The sequence below is a fragment of the Peromyscus leucopus genome, chromosome 1 (assembly GCF_004664715.2).
Source record: "Peromyscus leucopus breed LL Stock chromosome 1, UCI_PerLeu_2.1, whole genome shotgun sequence".
NCBI classification, from domain to species: Eukaryota; Metazoa; Chordata; class Mammalia; order Rodentia; family Cricetidae; genus Peromyscus; species Peromyscus leucopus.
This window is the reverse complement of record NC_051063.1, coordinates 96,325,206-96,343,356: the sequence shown is the minus strand read 5'-3', so window position 1 is coordinate 96,343,356 and position 18,151 is coordinate 96,325,206. Positions and strand designations below refer to the sequence as shown.

General features: G+C 47.6%; 1 protein-coding gene across 2 annotated transcripts in view; it reads left to right on the top strand.

Moving 5' to 3' along the window:
* The first annotated feature begins 381 nt into the window (after nt 1-381).
* Tub (TUB bipartite transcription factor) overlaps nt 382-18,151 on the top strand; it is an 83,068-nt gene continuing 65,298 nt past the window's right edge. For both annotated transcript variants that reach the window (XM_028894602.2, XM_028894600.2), the window contains exon 1: nt 382-664. In XM_028894602.2, the coding sequence (XP_028750435.1) occupies nt 609-664 (56 nt within the window). In that variant the 5' untranslated portion in view covers nt 382-608. The remainder of the gene's footprint in view (nt 665-18,151) is intronic.

The following is an 18,151-nucleotide window of genomic DNA, read 5'->3' as shown; positions in this document are numbered from 1 at the left end:
AAAGAAAGAGACATTGTGAATTAGTAACGTTGCTGCAAGAATGAGTTCCCTGAGGGGAAGGCAAGGACCAGGAGAACTCAAGATACAAGGAAATCAGAGGGGTGGGCATTCCCCTTCCCTGTGGAGGGTGGAAGACCATTACTGCGTTGGTAAGACGGGGACATCTCAGCAGAAGGGACCTAAATAGGGAGAGCGCATCCGGGATTCCCCATGCAAGCAGAAAGCGCAACCTCTTAGCCCTCTCGTCCTGGCAAGGTTTGAAAGCAGCGATGCTCTACTGACGCCGGAAAAGATGGAGCGGTTGCCACGGCAACGTGGAGCACTCATCGGAAATAAATAAATAAGCAGTCGAGTTGCCGCAGCCGCGCCCCCGCGGGACAGGCGCGCAAGGGAGGGGACCCCTCGGGTCCAGGTCCCCGCAGCCCGCGCGCCCTCGCCATTGGCGGAGACGGAGGGGGGGTCACCCCCGGGGGGGCGAATGGTACAGTCCTCCGCCCGCGCCCTAGCCCGGCCCACCGAGAGTGAGCGAGCACCGAACCCCGAACCCCGAGCCGCGAGCTGCGGCTGACCGGCTGACCGTGGAGCCCCAATCCCAGTCCAGGACAGCGATGGAGGGAGTGAGCAGCCACCGCACCCTGTCCTACAGCCGCTGGAGCTATGACAGGTAGGGCGCGCTCGGGGAAGAAAAGCTCCTCCCGGTCCCTCCGGGTGGCCCCGCGTGGGCGCCTCTGACGCGCGTGCTCGAGACTGATGCTGCTGTGAGCGCCTAGGGCTACCAGCATGGATTCGGGTACCCGCATCCGCAGGCATCCGGGACCCGGGGTACCCATGGCCTCAGATATCCAGAGTCGAAGCTCGCCGGCATCCTCACACCTGCGGGCCAGAGCGATGGGAGGAGGGTGCGTGGGCACCGACTTCCTCGGGCTGTCACCCCGCGGTACGGGTGTGCGCTGGAACCCCGGAAAGGCCGCACCTGCCCCGCACTGCCGCGGTGCTTCCAGCCGACCCTCGGTGGGGGACCTGATTTGTCCGGGAGCGGACTGGCAGACTTGCACCTGGAGTTGGTGCCTGCTCTACCTGGCTGGCGGCATCACAGCCCAGGGCTGGGTGTCGGGGCGCAGGAGCAGCTCTGGGCTCTGGCGGGGGTGTCAGGTTCCGCGTTCACCCCGCGGTGATGGCGAGAGGCTGCCAGCGTGGGCGGCTTGGAGCCGCGCTCCCCACGCACTAGTCCTGGAGGAAGGAATCATCCTTCCTGGCAAAATGAGAAAAATAAGGACGGTAAAATGAGTTAGTGATAAAGCAGAGTAGATTATTCAGACTCTATATCCGTTCTACCGTTTGTTTTTTCTTTTTTGCGTGTTAACTCCCGTCTCGCATTTTAAAAGGAAACCATGCGGATAATAGTTTTGTTGATGTTTTCTTCTTCTTCTTCTTCTTCTTTTTTTTTTTTTTTTTTTTTTTTTCTTCTTTTTTTTTTTTTTTTCTTCTTCTTCTTCTTCTTCTTTTTTTTTTTTAAGTTCTCAGCTCTGTGTAGATCTCGAGAATCCTGGAGTGAAATTTCTGATCCCTGGCTTTCAGCAGTGAAGGCTGAAAGAAACTTCATTAACTGATCTCCCCGCCCCCTTGCTCTTCCCTCTACCTGCTTTTTCCTCTGAGAAACCCTGGCTGCATCTCTGGTAGTGCTTGTTTTTCTAAGATTCAGAGGAACAGGTGTCCCTCCTTCCCAAGGCTAATTCCCGGAGGACCCCTCCTCACTCTCCCAGGGTCTCCCCTCGCTGCGATCCCATCTATCTCCTCTTAGCCGGCAGACACGCAGGTTTGTCCACTCTCCCTCTTCTTGATGGTTGCATGCTATGCATCTGTCCCTTTGCATCCAAAGCCTCTTCTGGGGCGATAATCTTCGAGTCAGCGGATTCACGCTCCCCAGCATAGCCCTAGCTAGCAATCTGCTGACCCTCCACCACCACCACCACCTCTCAAGTCTAGTGAAATTGCCCTTCTGAACAGCAGTGTTCTGTCTAGAGAAAACTAAAAAAAAAAAAAAAAAAAAAAAATGGCTGGCATATTAAACTCAAACGAAGAAACCTACCAGCTTGTGTGTGATCACAAATTACACATTTATATACTTACACATTTATATACATGAACAAATGCGTGGAATGCAAACTATAGGCTGAGCACTGGGGATACAGAGGTACATGCTTCAAATGAGTGCCACTGTGTACAGTTGGGTAGAGACAGGTAGTAGCATATGCCAAATGCTTAAGGAAATAAAGAAGAAAGGTTTAAAGTTACGATAATTTTTAGTAGTAACTAGCGTTTGTTTTGTGTTTTGTTTTTGCTTTTTGCCCCTATACAAACAAACTAGAGACTCTGGACCTAAACAACCTGGATTCAAATCGTGACTTCCCCTAGCTAACCTCAAAGAACGTCCCCTTTCCTGGACCTCAGTTTCTTCATTTGTAAAATGGAGTCATGTTGGCAATTTTAAGCGAAGTGATAGATGTCAAGGGCAGAGCAAGCCGTTGGGACACAGGAATCACTACCATTGCTCTTTGATTAGTCAGTATTGTAATTGTCTTTGAGAATCCCAACTTTTTGGGAGCTGAATGGGAAACCATTGTTCTCCTTTTTAGGCCGTGAAGTGAAAATATTTCTGGGGTCCTGTCTCCAGGAGTCTTTCCTTGTTCTCCTGACATCAGTATCTTGGGACTTTTGCAAAGAAAATGGAATCCCTGACCCACATCCAAATTAACTAAATAAGGCTATTAGAAAGCTGGACTCGGTTTGCGGAGAAGTTTCCAGGTGTGAAACTACTGGTTGGACTGTTCTCTGGAGCACTGGTCGATAGCAACCACCTCTGTTTTGGCTTTCAAAACAAATATTAAATGCAAAAGGATCACACAACCTCAAAAGGCTGTGAAAAATATTACATAACATGTGCACAAGGTACACAGATATTAAAAGTTAAACTCTGGGCTAAGGATGTAGCTCAGTTGTTATGTGTTTACCAAGTGTGCAGGAGGTCCCAGGTTCAATCCCCAGCGTTGCATAAACCAAGCATGGTAGCACACACCTGTAATCCCAGCACTCAGGAGCTGGAGACAGGATGATCAAGAGTTCATGGTCCTACAGAGCAAATTTTAGGCTGGCCTGTGTTACATATGACCCTCAGAAAAGGGGAGTGGGAATTCTATGATTCAGCTGTCTCACCCTGACCTCCACAAGTAAACTGGACTTAGTGGACAGTTCTCACGGTTTGGCTCAGGCTCAGCTTTTATGGACCAGGTTTATTTCTCAACTGGTACCTGCGCTGGGAAAGCCAGAACAAGCTGTCTCTTTCTCCACATGCTTTCTTGGGCTTGTTATACCGTGACAAAGGGTTCTCAGGTGGGGCACCTACATCATCTGCCGATCTCTTTTACTTCTCCATGGTTAGCTTCACTCCCATTGGCCATTACAGCTCTTCAAACTTCATCGTGCTCAAGACATGATGTTTGTGGTAGTGCAAGAATCACACCAGGCCTGAGCTCTCGTCACTCTCTGATTTCATTTCCAGTCCATTCCAGTCACTCCATTTGGGGGACTTTCGTTGTCGTTTCTTTTTATTTTTATTTTTGCTATTATAAACAGTTAAATGATAAACATCCATTTTGTATAGAACTTTCCCTCATGTCTGATTATGGGATTAGCACAAGCACCTTGAAGAAGGGTTGCTAGTTTTAGACTCTGGCTATTGCCAAGTTGTCTGCAGAGAAATGTATTGTTTTCTGTTCTTGCAGATCACTTTGAGTGCTTTCTTCAAGTAATCTACTCATCAATTTGGCCCCTTAGACTCCGAGTCAAAGAGACATAACTACATAGAACTCCCTGGTTTTCTGTAGTCAACATGATCTGGCTTAAAAGCCCAGCTCTACCATACATACTGGTTATGTGACAGGTGGTGCAACCCCCATTTACAAAAGATAGTATCAGCCTCTTAAATCAGTCTATTCATTAAATAATTTTTAGCACTAATGGCAGGCAGTGTTCCAGAGACGAAATAATGCCACAAACAAAGCAGAGTCCCATCTCACAGTTCCTGCTGACTGGTGGGAGTGAGATAGATAGACATGGACGAAGACACTTGAAATGGATCATGCCAACCATGTGGAAGTGCAGAGAAGGAAAGTAAGGAGGATAGAGGCTGGCTGCAAGGGCAGTGGGGGAGGGAAATGGCCCACCCTGCAGTGTACACAGACAAGGTGATTCTTCAGCAGACCTGTGGCCAGGAGCAAGAGAATGAACCCTATGGGGAATGGGGAAGAGTGTCCCCTAGGGGAGCAGCACTGGAAAGTCCTAAGGTCAGAATGTGGCTAGAGCTGGCCGGTGGTGGCACACGCCTTTAATCCCAGTACTCAGGAAGCAGAGGCAGGAAGATCTCTGTGAGTTCGAGGCCAGCCTGGTCTCCAAAGTGAGTTCCAGGAAAGGCGCAAGGCTACACAGAGAAACCCTGTCTCAAAAAACAAACAAACAATGTGGCTAGAATGTTGCAGAGCAAAGCAGACAGAACACCCCTGTTCATCTTTGTAACAGTTCTTTCCTGTTCCTCTTCCAATTTCTGTATCTCACGCACCATCCTCAGAGTGCTGTTTTAATTTGTCAGTATGTCCTAGAACTTTAAACAAATGGCATACTCTTGTATGCACTCACCCCTGCCTGCTTTCACACAAGGCTGTTCAACATTCTTCCTTGTTGCCTGAGTCAGTAGATCATCTCTTTACTGCTGAGAAAGTTTCCATTATATGGATATACTGCAGTTTATCTAGTCAGCCACTGGCCGACATTTGGGTTGCCATTAGTTTGGGACTATTGCAAATAAATACAATAAATATACAAATACAAATTTGTTACTGTCAAGTACAAGTCTGTGTATGAGTGTGTTTTTGGTGGTGGGCAAACATTTAGCAGAGGAATGCCTGGATTATATGGTCATTGTATATTTAACTTTTTTTAAAAAAGATTTATTTATTATTTATACAGTGCTGTGTCTGCATGGCCAGAAGAGGGCACCAGATCTCATTACGGATGGTTGTGAGCCACCATGTGGTTACTGGGAATTGAACTCAGAACCTCTGGAAGAACAGCCAATGCTCTTAACCTCTAAGCCATCTCTCTAGCTCTGTATATTTAACTTTTTAAGAAACTTTACCGAAGTGGGTAAACCATTGGGCATGTTCATGAATAGTGGTTAGGAGCCCAGCTCCCCCACATTCTTGGGACAACATTGTACTGGCAAACTTTTTAACTTGAAGCATTCCAGTAGGTATGTAATGGTATGTCCTTGTGATTTTATTTTGCATTTCCCTGATAGCTAATGATGTTAAGCAACTTTTTGTGTGCTTATCTGCCATCTTCATGTCTTTAGGAGGAGAAAGTGTATGTTTAAGTGTTTTCCCTATTTTCAAACTGGGTGTCTGTCACCTTACTGTTATAATTTGAGTCCTTTTGATATTTTGGCGCTCTCTCTCTCTCTCTCTCTCTCTCTCTCTCTCTTCTCTCTTCTCTCTCTCTCTCTCTCTGTGTGTGTGTGTGTGTGTGTGTGTGTGTGTGTGTGTGTGCTCGCAAACAGGAGCTCATGTAACCTCACACTCTATGGAGCTGAGGCTGGCCTCAGCCTCCTGACTTTCCTGCCTCCACCTTCCACACATGTGCTGTGTTGTTGTCCTTCATTGGTTGTACAGCCGACTGTGTTGTCTCTGTCCTCTTGCTTCCTTTCTGTCCTCTTACGTCTTTTCTAAAGCAGAAATTTTTACTTGTGATGAGATCCAGTTTATCAATATTTTTCTTTAATGGGTTATCCCTAAATATCAAGGACTTATTGCCTAACTAAAAGTGAAAAAAGCCAGACCCGTTCCCCAACCCTAGGCGGTTCCATCCCCTTCCTCTTTGGACCACAGTTCAGAGGCCTGCAGGCCTCCATGGAGCTAAGGCTGCCAAAACCACAGTGAAGTGTTTCCCATGATTTAAATAAATGAATGAGACAAAAGTTTTCCTAGAAATGCCTCCTTCTTTGTGTTAAATTTAGGTCTGTCCTGCTTTCATGTGTATAGTGTCGTTTTTGTTGGTAGTGGTTCAGTTTGGTTTGAGACAGGCTGCCTTTGTGTAGCCCTAGCTGGTCTAGAACTCCCTGTGTAGACCAGGTTGGCCTTGAATCTTGGCAGTCCTCCTGCCTTCACCTCCCAGGTGCTGGGATTACGGTTGCATGCCACCATACTTGGCCATATGGGTACATAGGTTAAAAAAAAAAAAAAAAAGATGGAGCTGGAGACATTATTCATTACAGTGGTTAAGAGCACTTGCTACTCTTCCAGAAGACCCAAGTTTAATTCACAGCTCCCACTTCAGGCAGATCACAACCACAACTACAGCTGCAGTGGATCGGACACCTTCAATAGGCCTCCTCAGTTACCTGTACACATACTGTATACATACACACACACACACACACACACACGAAACAAAGTTAAAATTTTAAAAAGATACTCAGTTGTTCCAGTTCCACTTTTTAAATTGTATGTTCATGAGTGTTCTCTCTGCATACATGTATGTGTACCACACAAGTGCCTGGTACCACCAAGACCAGAAGAGCCTATCAGACTCTCTGGGACTGTAATTACAGATGGTTTTGAGCCATCATGTGGGTGTTGGGAATTGAACTTGGGTCCTCTGCAAAAGTGGGCAATGCTCTTAACTACTGAGCCATCCCTCCAGCCCCCCCCCATACCACTTCTAAAAAATACTTTTCCTGTTTCTACTTTGAGCCTGTATTGAAGAATCAAGGTGGCCAGGCAGTTGTGAAGTACACCTTTAATCCCAGCATTTGGGAGGCAGAGACAGGCAGATATCTGTGACTGAGGCCAGCCTGGTCTACAGAGGGAATTCCAGAACAGGCAGGGCTGTTACACAGAGAAACTCTGTCTCAAAAAAATAAAAAAAAAGGAAGGGAGGGAGGGAGGGAGGGAGGGAAAGGAGGAAGGAAGGAAGGAAGGAAGGAAGGAAGGAAGGAAGGAAGGAAGGAAGGAAGGAAGGAAGGAAAGAAAGAAAGAAAGAAAGGGAAAGAAAAATCAAGGTGAGCATGGTAGTATGCACCAGCAACTGGGAGGCCTGGAAAGGAGGTCATTTCAGCCCAGGCATTCGAGGACAGCCTAGAGGATATATCGAAAGCTAGTCTCAAAGGGGAGGGAGGGAACTGGGAGATCAGGAGCAGCCAGTCACAAAGCCAGATGCCCTTGTTTTAAGTTATGTCTAGTCTGGCCCATTGATCTGGTTGTCTTTTTGCTGCTGATAGCACACTGTCTTGACTCCTGTAGCTTTATTAGTCTTTAAATCAGGTAGTTAAGGAACTTCAACTTGGTTCTTTATCAAAGCCATTTTGACTGTAATAGGTACTTTTCAATTTCAAAGTAATGTGATGAATTTTAAAATTCAACACAACAGTAAGACTAGCTTAGATTTGTGTTGATATTGTTGAATTTATAGGTCAAGTTGGAGAGAGGTTACAACCTAATATTCATAGGCTTTGTAGCCCAGGAGCATGTATCTTTGTTTATTCGGAGCATCATCTTTTCTCAGGCATGTTCTACAGTTTTCAATGTATAGGCCTTAACTCTTGAAAGCTTTTCCTTAAGTGTTGTATATTTCCAGTAACCTTATAAATAGACTTTTTAAAAACTCCAACTTCCCAGCTTCTGAGATGGCCCACAGGCTTGTGGCACAAGCCTGATGACCTGAGTCGCATCCCTGGAACCCACATAAAGCCAGAAGGGAGAGCAGACTGCAAAACTGTCCTTTTACCTCCACAAATACACATGGCACATGTACACACACAGTAAATATACATTCAAATTCCTGTTTCCAGTTGTGTGTTGCTTTGTCCACCAACACAGCTAGAGGATTAGCAGTGGTGAACTGCATAGAACATAAGATGAGCAATTCCAGTGGTTTCTAAGTTCAGCTCAGAGCCAGCCATTAGTTACATCCATCAGTAACCATTGTCCCTCTTACTAAAACACACCATCCTGAACAGAAACTCTGTCCGTTGAGGAATAAGTCACCTTCCCTCCAGTTCTTGGTACCTCTAATTTACTTTGTATTTCTATGAATTTACCTGTACTTAACATTTCATAAAATTGAATAGCATGATATTTTTCCTCATGGTTGGCTTCTTTCCCTTATTTGTGAGGTTCATCTGTGTTGTGGCAAAGACAAGAACTTCATTTCTATTTTTGACACAACAATATACCACATTTTGGCCATCCAGTTGTTCTGGTCTTTTGATTGCTAGGCACCACAGCTGTGAACATTGTTCTGCAAATGCCCAAGTCTCTGTTATTTAGAGTAGACTTGCTATTTGTTCATTCTTAGCTTTTTCTTTCCTTGCTTTTTTTTTATACTGAAACTGTACCATTTTCTATTTTCACCAGCAACATATAAGTGTTCCCACTTCTCCACGTTTTCATAAACACCTGTTCCCTTCTGCATTTTTAGAACCATCTCAGTCCGCACAAAATGGTATCCTCTTATGGATTCAATTTTTGTTCTCACAAGACAAATGAGATTGGGCATCAATATAATTTCATATGCTCCTTGGCCATTCATGTATCTTGAAGGAGAGTCTATCTTTTACCCATATTTTTTCCCAAGACCGGGTTTCTCTGTGTCGCAGCTCTGGCTGTCCTGGAACTCACTTTGTAGAACAGGCTGACCTCGAACTCACAGAGATCTGCTTGCCTCTGTGTCCCAAGTGCTGCTATTAAAGACGTGCACTTCCTCCACCAGCTATTTTGCTCATTTAAAAAAAATCAATTCTTCTTTATATTGTCCAATTGTAGGGGTTATTTACATTGAACCCTTTCAGGTGCATAATTTAAAAATATTTTCCTATTCCAGAGCTTCTCTTCCCACTTCCTTTACAGAGCCAATCAATTCACAAAAGTGTTCAGTTTGGATGAAGTTCAGTTTGTCTGGATTTTGTTATTATCCCTTTGGTGAGTAAGTTAATTTCCAAAGTCTTCATTCGGTTCCACCTGTGTGCCTGTCCTTATGCAGATACCTCACTGCTTTGATTATTGCAGCTTGTGGTAAATTTTGATAAAGGATCAGAGATCAGGAATATGGCAGGCAGCAAGTCAAGAGGTAGCTGGGGGTCCCAAGAGACTAGATCCCTGAGATGCTACAGATGGGCACTAGTTTTCAGTTTAGACTTTATCTGGTTCCTATCTCAGCTGCCTCACCTCTTATGGTATAAATACAATCCAGTGAAGGGAAATCCGCTTGTCTGATTTAAAATTCACATGTGCTTGTAAAAAGAAACAAGAAGGTTACAGAGATGGCTCAGTGGTGAGGAGTACTTGCTGCTCTTTCAGGGGACTTGAATTCAGTTCCCTGCATCCATGTCAGGTGGTTCTCAACCATCTGTTACTCCAGTTCCAGAGGATCCAACTTCCTTTTCTAGCCTCCTTTGGCACTTAGACTCATGTGCAATACACACACACACACACACACACACACACACACACACACACACAAACACACACACAAACACACACACACAAACACACAAAAAAAATTAAAAATGAACTTTAAAAAACAAAGAAACAAAAGTAAAGTGACTTAGAAGTGTATCAAGGGGATAGATCATCCTCTTCAGCCTCAGTTTTCCCATCTATAAAGTGGGAATGGTAACTTTACTGACATAGATGGGCCACTGTGGAACTCTAAAGAATCTATTACTTGTCCACCTCATCAGGTGGGCTGTGGATTAACAACAGATCGTGTCTGTCCTCTGCAGGATTAGGACAGGTGAAGCTCCTGACTTAACTGACCTAAAGCGTATAGGGGAAAGATAACCAGACTGGCCTCCTCTACCATGTGTTGTGTGCCTTTCTTTGGTCCTTGGTTTTCAAGCAGAGTGCCATTGCTGGTTCCATTCTCTATGCCTGCTGGGAAGTTGAAGAAGCAACTAAACTTCTCTTTTCTTGTGGTGCTTTATTTGTTGCTTTTAGGTTTTTGTTGTTTGGCTGGTTGGTGTTTTGTTTTGTTTTGGAAAGATTCTCATGTATCCCAGTTAAACTGACTATGGTGGCCTAGAATGGCCTTGAACTTCTGATCCTTCAGCTTCCAGCTCTCAAGTGCTGGGATCACAGAGGGCTGTACTTGGTTTATGTAGTACTGGGGATTGAACCTAGGGCTTTGTGCATACTAAACAAGTTCTCTACCAACTGAGCTTTGAGCCCAAAGGAAGTAGTTAAGTTCTTGTTGTGGGAATTGCCCCTCTATACCAAGGCTTACTGTATCATTCCAGAAGAACTGAACACTAACAAGATGTGTGCTTCTGTTTTAAAAAATTGGGTTCTTGGGGCTAGTGAGATGCCTCTGTAGTTGAGAGCACTCATCGCTTCTCAGAAGACCCCAGTTCAATACCCAGCACCCGTATGGTGGCTCACAACCTTCTGTAACTCCAATTCCAGAAAACCTGTCATCTTTTTATGGCCTCCACTGTGACCTGCACTCAGGTATACATAACCCCACCACACATATCCATATTTGAAAATAATATTTAATTTTTTAAATTGAGCACTTGAGCTTGGCTCTCCACTATTTGGCCAGTGGTGGGTGTGGGGAGGGAGGTGAAGCCAGGGTTTAGAGACATTTCAACAATGGTTCTGGCTTCTGCTTTCTAATGTTTCCGAAAATGTTCCTTCACGCTATTCACAGCTGAACAGGGGGCCTTGGGAGAACTATTAAACCACCCTGAGTTTCCCCTGTCTCACCGGTACAATGGAGATCACAGTAATCCTGCCTGCCTTCGAGGGTGGCTGTGTGGATTAGATGACTTACCGTGTACACAACCTAATAACTAAGTGCAGAAAGTGCAGAGTGCCCCGGCCAGTGCCTAGCACTGACTGCAGTTTCATGGTTTGCTGTTGTGATTGGGACCCAGCAGGTGACAGGACCACACCCATTTATCTGTGCAGTTGAATCTGAAAGGCAAGGAGTTCCCGATACAGAGATGGGTGTGATAACTCAAGAAGCCCCCACCCCAGGTGCTCAGGAGCCGTTGGAAGAAGAGGCAGGAAGGGTAGGGCCTGAGAAGGCTGGGGGCCTGTTGAAGGAGGCAGTCCAGTGCTTGAAGCTTCATGGTGAATGAAGAGCAGGACATCGCCACATAGGGCCAGTTGGGTAGGAAAGGCACAGTTGCAGGTCCTTGGGGGCAGAGAGGAACAAAATCACATGGGCACTCAGGGGCTCAAGACCTTCCAGTACCTGAGATGTGAGTAACAAGGTTCAGCTCCTTGAAGGAAGGATGGGAAGAAATCACAAGTACATCCATCAGTGAAACGGAACCCCACCCCCGGAACTTGGACCTGCTTGCAGCTCTGAGAGATCCCTCAGAGGGACCCACAGAGAGAGCCCAGCTAACCGACTCCACTCCTCATTGCGGGTGGGTCAGAGTCCTCAGAGAAGCAGGAAGGAGCTGAAGCAGCCAGCGCCTGGGGCAGCCAGGCCCAGCCTTGTGGCGGGTGAGCTCACTGTACTTCTCTGTAAAGTAGGAAGGTGTGTTGAAAGATGGAGGAAGAGTCAGCAGTCCATGGTTATTTATACCCCCCCACACACACACTAAAAGCCCCCCATGCTGGCTGAGGACAAGTCACTAGCTCCATGGACCTATTTCCCCTGAAGGTGAAGGAGCTGGACTAGTTAGGCAGGCACCATGCCTCTCACTAAAGGTGGGTGTAGGGGCCCAGAGGGCACTCGCTGGGATTTGTGGGTTTGTGTGTTCTGAACAAAGATTTGGACAGAGGCCAACAGAGATAGTAACAGAAGAAAGAGTTTATGAAGGAAGAAAGGTGCTTCTGAGGGTGGAAGTGAGCCAGACCTTGAGAAAGGCAAAAGCCATAATGGACCCTGGCCCGAGCCTTGTAACCTGTTCATGGGTCGTTTATATACCACACACTCTGCACATAGATATGTTGTTACAGGCAACCCTTGGTGGGAAGGGGTCCAGTCTTTTCTCTGCCATTAGTCTCTTTCCTATCCTCTTTCCTTCCTTCCTTCCTTCCTTCCTTCCTTCCTTCCTTCCTTCCTTCCTTCATTTTTTTTGTAATTTTCACATTTTATTATTTTTCTAAAAGTCCAAGTTCAGTGATTTTTATTTTCTCAGGAGTTAGGGAAGGGACACGGGTCTTACATGGAAGGCCCAGAGAAGTGAACAAAAATTAAAATGTCTCTAACAGCATGCTAACTTAGGATGACAGCATTAAGAGGTTTGCTTACTGTACATGACCAGTGACATCAGGATGTCAGGACAGTGTTAACAGGGTGACAGTGTAGGGACATTAGAAGCCTCCTGCAGTGTTGTAGGGGTTGAGACCAACTGTCTCACCAGACAGCAGTTGAGCACACAGCATACTCAGATCCCCTTCCAGAACATCACCCTCTATCCTGCTCTCCTGCTTAGTGTGTGTATCATGAGTGGAAAGGCCAGGTGGAGGGATGATGTCAGGGAAGGCAGGATTGAGACCCCACCTATGACAGTGCTATCTCGGAGTTACTGGGCAGGGCGGGTCTCCAGAGGCAGGTGGCAGGAGACTCTGCTGTGTTCCAGAACTTCTCTTCTAATGGGTATTTAGCAGGACAGGGCCAGGTCCACTGGACCTGCTGAGGCAAATGGGATTCATTGTACAGAGTGTCGGTGGGGATCTATCTTAAAAGGCAGTGAGTCAGGGAGAGAGCAGCTTTCTCTCTGCCCTTGGTGGTAAGGACTCTCTTAAAGCCACAGTGCCCAAGTTGGGGTTCAGGAGCTTATTCTCAGTCATCCTTCCTCTGCAGCAGCAGGCAGGTATTCTGGTGTCTGAAATGGCAATGAACAAAGAGAATTCAAGGGATGTGTGTGTCTGTGTCTGTGTCTGTGTCTGTGTCTGTGTCTGTGTCTGTGTCTGTGTCTGTCTCTCTCTCTCTCTCTCTCTCTCTCTCTCTCTCTCTCTGTGTGTGTGTGTGTATGTGTGTGTGTGTGTGTGTGTGTGTGTGTGTGTGTGTGTGTGTGTGTTGGGTTTGGGGTGGTAGTGTAGGCTTTGGTGTCAAGGCTTTTGTCCCAGAGGCATTTGTCAGGCGAATCCTGCTAGAAACTTATGCCAGCAGATCGGAACCAATGTAAGAGTGATGGGCACAGAACTCAGGTCAAATGATGAAGTCACAGTACCTGGGGGCTTCTTTGTAGTTAGGAAAGTTGGGGTCATGGTGGCCCAGGATTGACTCTTTATAAGGTTCCATTTTGCAGTAAAGACTGGATCTCACCTGGCTCTGCCTCCACACTCCTCTGACACTACAGATCAGTGCAACACTATGCCAGGAAGACCAGGGGCTTGCCAGGGGGGTTATGTCCCTTTCTCCACAGGCTGACATCCTGGGGAGTGTCCTCATAGCCATCACCAGCTGTCACAGAACAGAAGCTGTTAGGGTTGGGCTCCTCTGGAAGAAAGTTTCTGAGTGTGTGCATTTGTGCATGCACTCAGCGAACACCAATAATCATCCGAGGTGTGTGCACATGATACAGTTAGATAAGTTTGCACATCCTTGGAGACAGGTATGTGTACACATGCCACCAGGGTGGCCATGTCTCTCAGTGTTGTGTATCTGAGTGGAAATGCATGTAAGGAAAACAGAAGAGGGGGAGAGACTGGCCAGCCCTTTCTTTTGCCTCTGCATTTGGTGGGAGCAAGGGATGAGACTGGGGAGTGGTACAGTGTGGATACGGTTCCTTTCCCCTGAGCCCCATTACTGGGCGTGATGAGGGCCTGCTGAATGTCTGGCTTTTCCTGGAGGTTTCTGCCAAGCAGCAATGTCTAAAAAAAAAAAAAAAAAAAAACAAAACCAATAGCTCAGTAAGCAAGTGCCTGCACTGTCAGGGAGAGCCAACAGAGGGGTCTGATTCAATAAAAGAGCTGGAAACAATTCCCACGTGACCTTGGGCAGTGATCTGCAGAGCAGAGGACCCTTCCCTGTCTGGCAGCCCATCACCAAAAGCTGAAACCTGGGATCCCACATCTTCTCAGAGGGGCTCTGGGGCACTCCAGGGCCTGCATCAATGTTGGATGAGCCCGTGCTGTGTCTGCATAGCCTCGATACCATCTTCTTAGTCTCACTTTTAGTGTAACTTGAGAACAAGTGTACCAGCCCCATCCAGAGACCTGTGATCTTATTGCCCAGAGTCACCTACAAGGGAACAGGGGCTGGGGTGGGGAGTCTGGACAGGCCTCTGATAGTTATGTGTGTCCCTGGTTGGGATGCGAGTCCGGTGGGGCCCAGCCTCACCAGGCTAGTAGTGCCAGCCTGGCCTCTTCTTGGCCCCTGGCTCTCGGTGCTGGGTTACACTTCCTCCTCCCGCCTCAGGCCACCTCACCTTCCCCGGGTGTCATCTGTCTGTTGATTTGTCCCTGGGGCAGTTCAGCCCCATTCACCCCTGTCCCCACCCCTTGCTCTGGGGGTTTCCTGCTGGAGAAGAGGTTGGGGGGGCAGCTGCTAGACCAAGAGAGACCCCCCCTAGAGGAAGGAAGGGGAATAACAACAGCATCAGAGCCTTCACTGCAGGTGAGTGTCCCCCACCCCAGTGCTCTGGGCCAAGATGAGGAGCTAGGCTCCTGACTCCGGGACTGTTCCTCCTCTAAGCCTGGCCAAGCCCTAAGAGATCTCAGTGAGTGTGCTGGTAGTCTCTGGCACCCTATGTTGGTTGGCAGTGTGTAGGAAGAGGCTATGTCCTCGAGATGTACTGAATCAGGGCATTATGGCCAGCGGACAAGTTCCTGCTTTTGTAAACAGTTTATTGGGGCATTGCTGAACCTCCTTGGTTAAATGCTGTCTAGGTACTTTCACTCAGCAATCGTGGAGTTAATCTGGCTCACAAGTCTAAAATATTTATTCCCTGGCTCCTTAAGAAAAAGCTTGCAACCCTGTGAGCTTTTCCCCAAGGCTGCCCTGCTTTACCGCATGGTTCTCTCTGGTCCTCTCACAGCTGCCTCCCTCATCCCCATGCAACCCTCGCCCCATCCGCATAGCGGATGTACCCTCTGCTGTGTGCTCACCACTCGGGGAACACTACCCCAGGGACCAGTCAGCTCTGGTGATATCTTCTCTCTGGCAAGAAGTGGAAGTGAATAGGGAAGTGAGCACTCCAGAACCCGGCAGGGTAACAGGGCTGAGGCAGGACCCTTTCCCGCTGTCAAATCAGATAATTTGACAATGCCCATTGTAGCTTCTCTGGACCCCCCAAGTCGATGTTGGTACTTGTAAGGCTAGGCAGGCCAGCTGAACATGGGCTCTGGTCACTTCCTGTGGGCCAGGCCAGGAGCTGGTGACAGCTGGGGTCTTGCTGAAGGAGTGGAGAAATGTTTAGAAGGCTGCAGGATGTCCTGAAAGGGAACCTGGAGCTCAGCCTCTCCCTACCTGCTGCTCTGCTGTTCAATACCCTGGGCCCCATGCTGCACCCAGTCCTCAAAGCCCTGAGTCTTTGTGAACAAAACAAAACCCATTTTCTAGGCTTTCTGTTCACATTTGAGTTCAGGACTGGGACAGGTACTGAGGAAAACACCACTTGGCCTGAAGCTGCATGCCTGCTGTGACACCACTAGGTGGCGCCCAAGGTGCCAGCTCCTTACTCTTTCTGGTGCTTGCCACCATTCACAGAGATCCAGTTACAGCCTGAAAGGCTGTGGTCACACTCTCTGAATCCCACTGGACTGACCAGCTCTGTCTCTCTTGAGGATTCTCACAAACACCTCCAGGCTTGTGTCTCAGAGTGTTTCCTTGAGTAAAGACCATCAGGGCCACCTGTAGTTGTAATTTGCTGCCTGCTTATCTGTCTTCCCTTAGAAACTCCCGAACTCTAGACCTCTCAACCGGCCTAGACCAGGCACAGTATAGACAATGGAGATAGTTGGTATGTCCAGTGTATGAACCACCATTCACTTCACCTCAGCTGTCTAACATATGCTTCCTTAGTATCCAGCAGCCCTGTGAGAATCAGGGCAAAGAACACAAGACCCGGGAGCAGTCTTTCCCCCTCTGCCTTGGGTCTGAGTGGTGCCAGCATTCTAGAGGTCCAGATATGAAATGAAGAGCTCTGAGGCACTACAGGGTGGGCCAGAGGGGGCTGCTTATTTCCAGGTACAGTTTTCTAGCCCCTGTCTGGAGCCAGGAACAAACAGGGACCAGAGGCATAAGCTGGGATGGGTTCTGGGACCTGTCATGAGTCCACTCCTCTCACCTGGCCACAGCTCAAGCCAGCACAAGAGGCTCCTCATCTAACTCGGTGTCCAGTGGTCCTAGGCGCCACCTTGGAAGACTGTACTTGTGTTGTGTGTGGGGTGGGGGAGGCACCACTTTTGAGAGGGAGGGGTAATGTCAGCGGAGATCCTAGACCAAGTGGTAGGGGAAAGGACACGGGGAGTGAGGCCAGGGGTGGGACTCTGCTTAGAGACTGGGGACAATAGTGAGTCCCTCAGGGGCAGCAGTTCCTAGGAAGAAAAGGTGGGTATTTCTGTCCACTGTGTCCCATCACGTTGGCAGAGTCCAGGACATCCTGTTCTCTTGAGTGTGGCCCCACGAAAGAGCCCCTCGTTGACATGCAGGTGCCATTTCTGTCTAGAACCAGGCTCCAGGAGAAGACTGGCGTCACTCACCGGGGTAATTACTGGTTTGGGTTCGATTTCCATTCAAAACAGTCATCCCAGCCTGAGCTGGTGTCAGATCTGAAGGCTGATTATTAGGAACATTTATCAACAGCTTCTCAGCTCCGAGCAATTACAGCTAACCTGCTGTTCCAGGGAAGTCATGCAAGACTGCAGCCTCTTCCCTGCCCCCCCTTACTCCCTCCCCTCTTAGCAGCCAACCTGAGGGAGGGCAGGAAGTGGGAGCTACCTTATGAGTCACCGTCACCCATGTGTAGGGGGGCCATGTGCATGCCAGGCACCTGTGCTTCCCAGAAGCCCTCTTCTATCAGAGTCATGTGAGTCTGCAACCAATACACTCAGAACTGAGCTGAATCTGTGCACTTGGCAGATGGTAGCTCATGTCCTGGCACTTTGTCATATGATATGTTTTCAACAGAGTCAGAGTCCCCAGAGGAGACTCAGACTGTCCCACTCCTTCAGGGCCCAAAGATGAAGTAAGAGAGACATTTATCTCTCGTGTATAACTAAAGGGATCTCTAGAAAGCCCATTAATCAAACCAGATATTATAGCTCAAATGTCTGTAATCACAGCACTCGGGGGCTGATGCAGGAGCATTGCCACAAGTTCATGGCCAACTTGGTATATACAGTGAGTTCCAGGTTAGGCCAGACGAGATAAAAGACCCCATCTCAAAAACAAACAAACAAACAAACAAACAAACCCTCACAAATAAAAATAAATAGTATTTTTATATAATCTCTGAAAATAATCAAGAGCCAGGGAGATGGCTGCCAAGCTTGATAACCTGAGCTGAATGTCCAGGACCCACGTGGTGGAAGTAGAGACCTGACTTCCCCATGTGCACAAGTATGCCCACGTATTAATTAATTGTTTTAAAGTATCAAAACAAAACAAGTTCCCAAATACCTCCAAGCAAGAAAAGCCACAGATTTGGCCTTGCTTATCTAACTCCACTATTTTTAGACAGTGGTTTAAATTTTTAATCTTTAGTCGTGGACATTAGCGTTCTCTTTATTTAAGCAGTATTCTTGTGTAGTACGTTTTTAGCATGTCCTTAAATTCTGCATGTCTCTTTCAACCCAGCTGTCCCTGGCCTTGCCATCCTCACTTCCCTCTGGGAACTCACCCCTGTTCTCTTCAGCACTCATGTCTACTACATTGGGTAGAGGAGCTCAACTTCTCTTCTGAGTGAGGGCCCAGGGTGGCAGGGATCCCGGGAAACTGCCTGCCCCACCCCCATAGCTGTCCTTGTGTGCCCACCCCCCATCCATCCATCTGAACCTGCTTCAACCTTGAGACACCTCAAAGAAGGCCTGCAGGTTTCCATAGTAACTGGAGGCCGGACCTGCTGGTTGTTTGCCCCTCCTGTGAGCATGTCCAGGCGGGGCAGTACAGGCAAGCACACAGCATCCCTGGCACA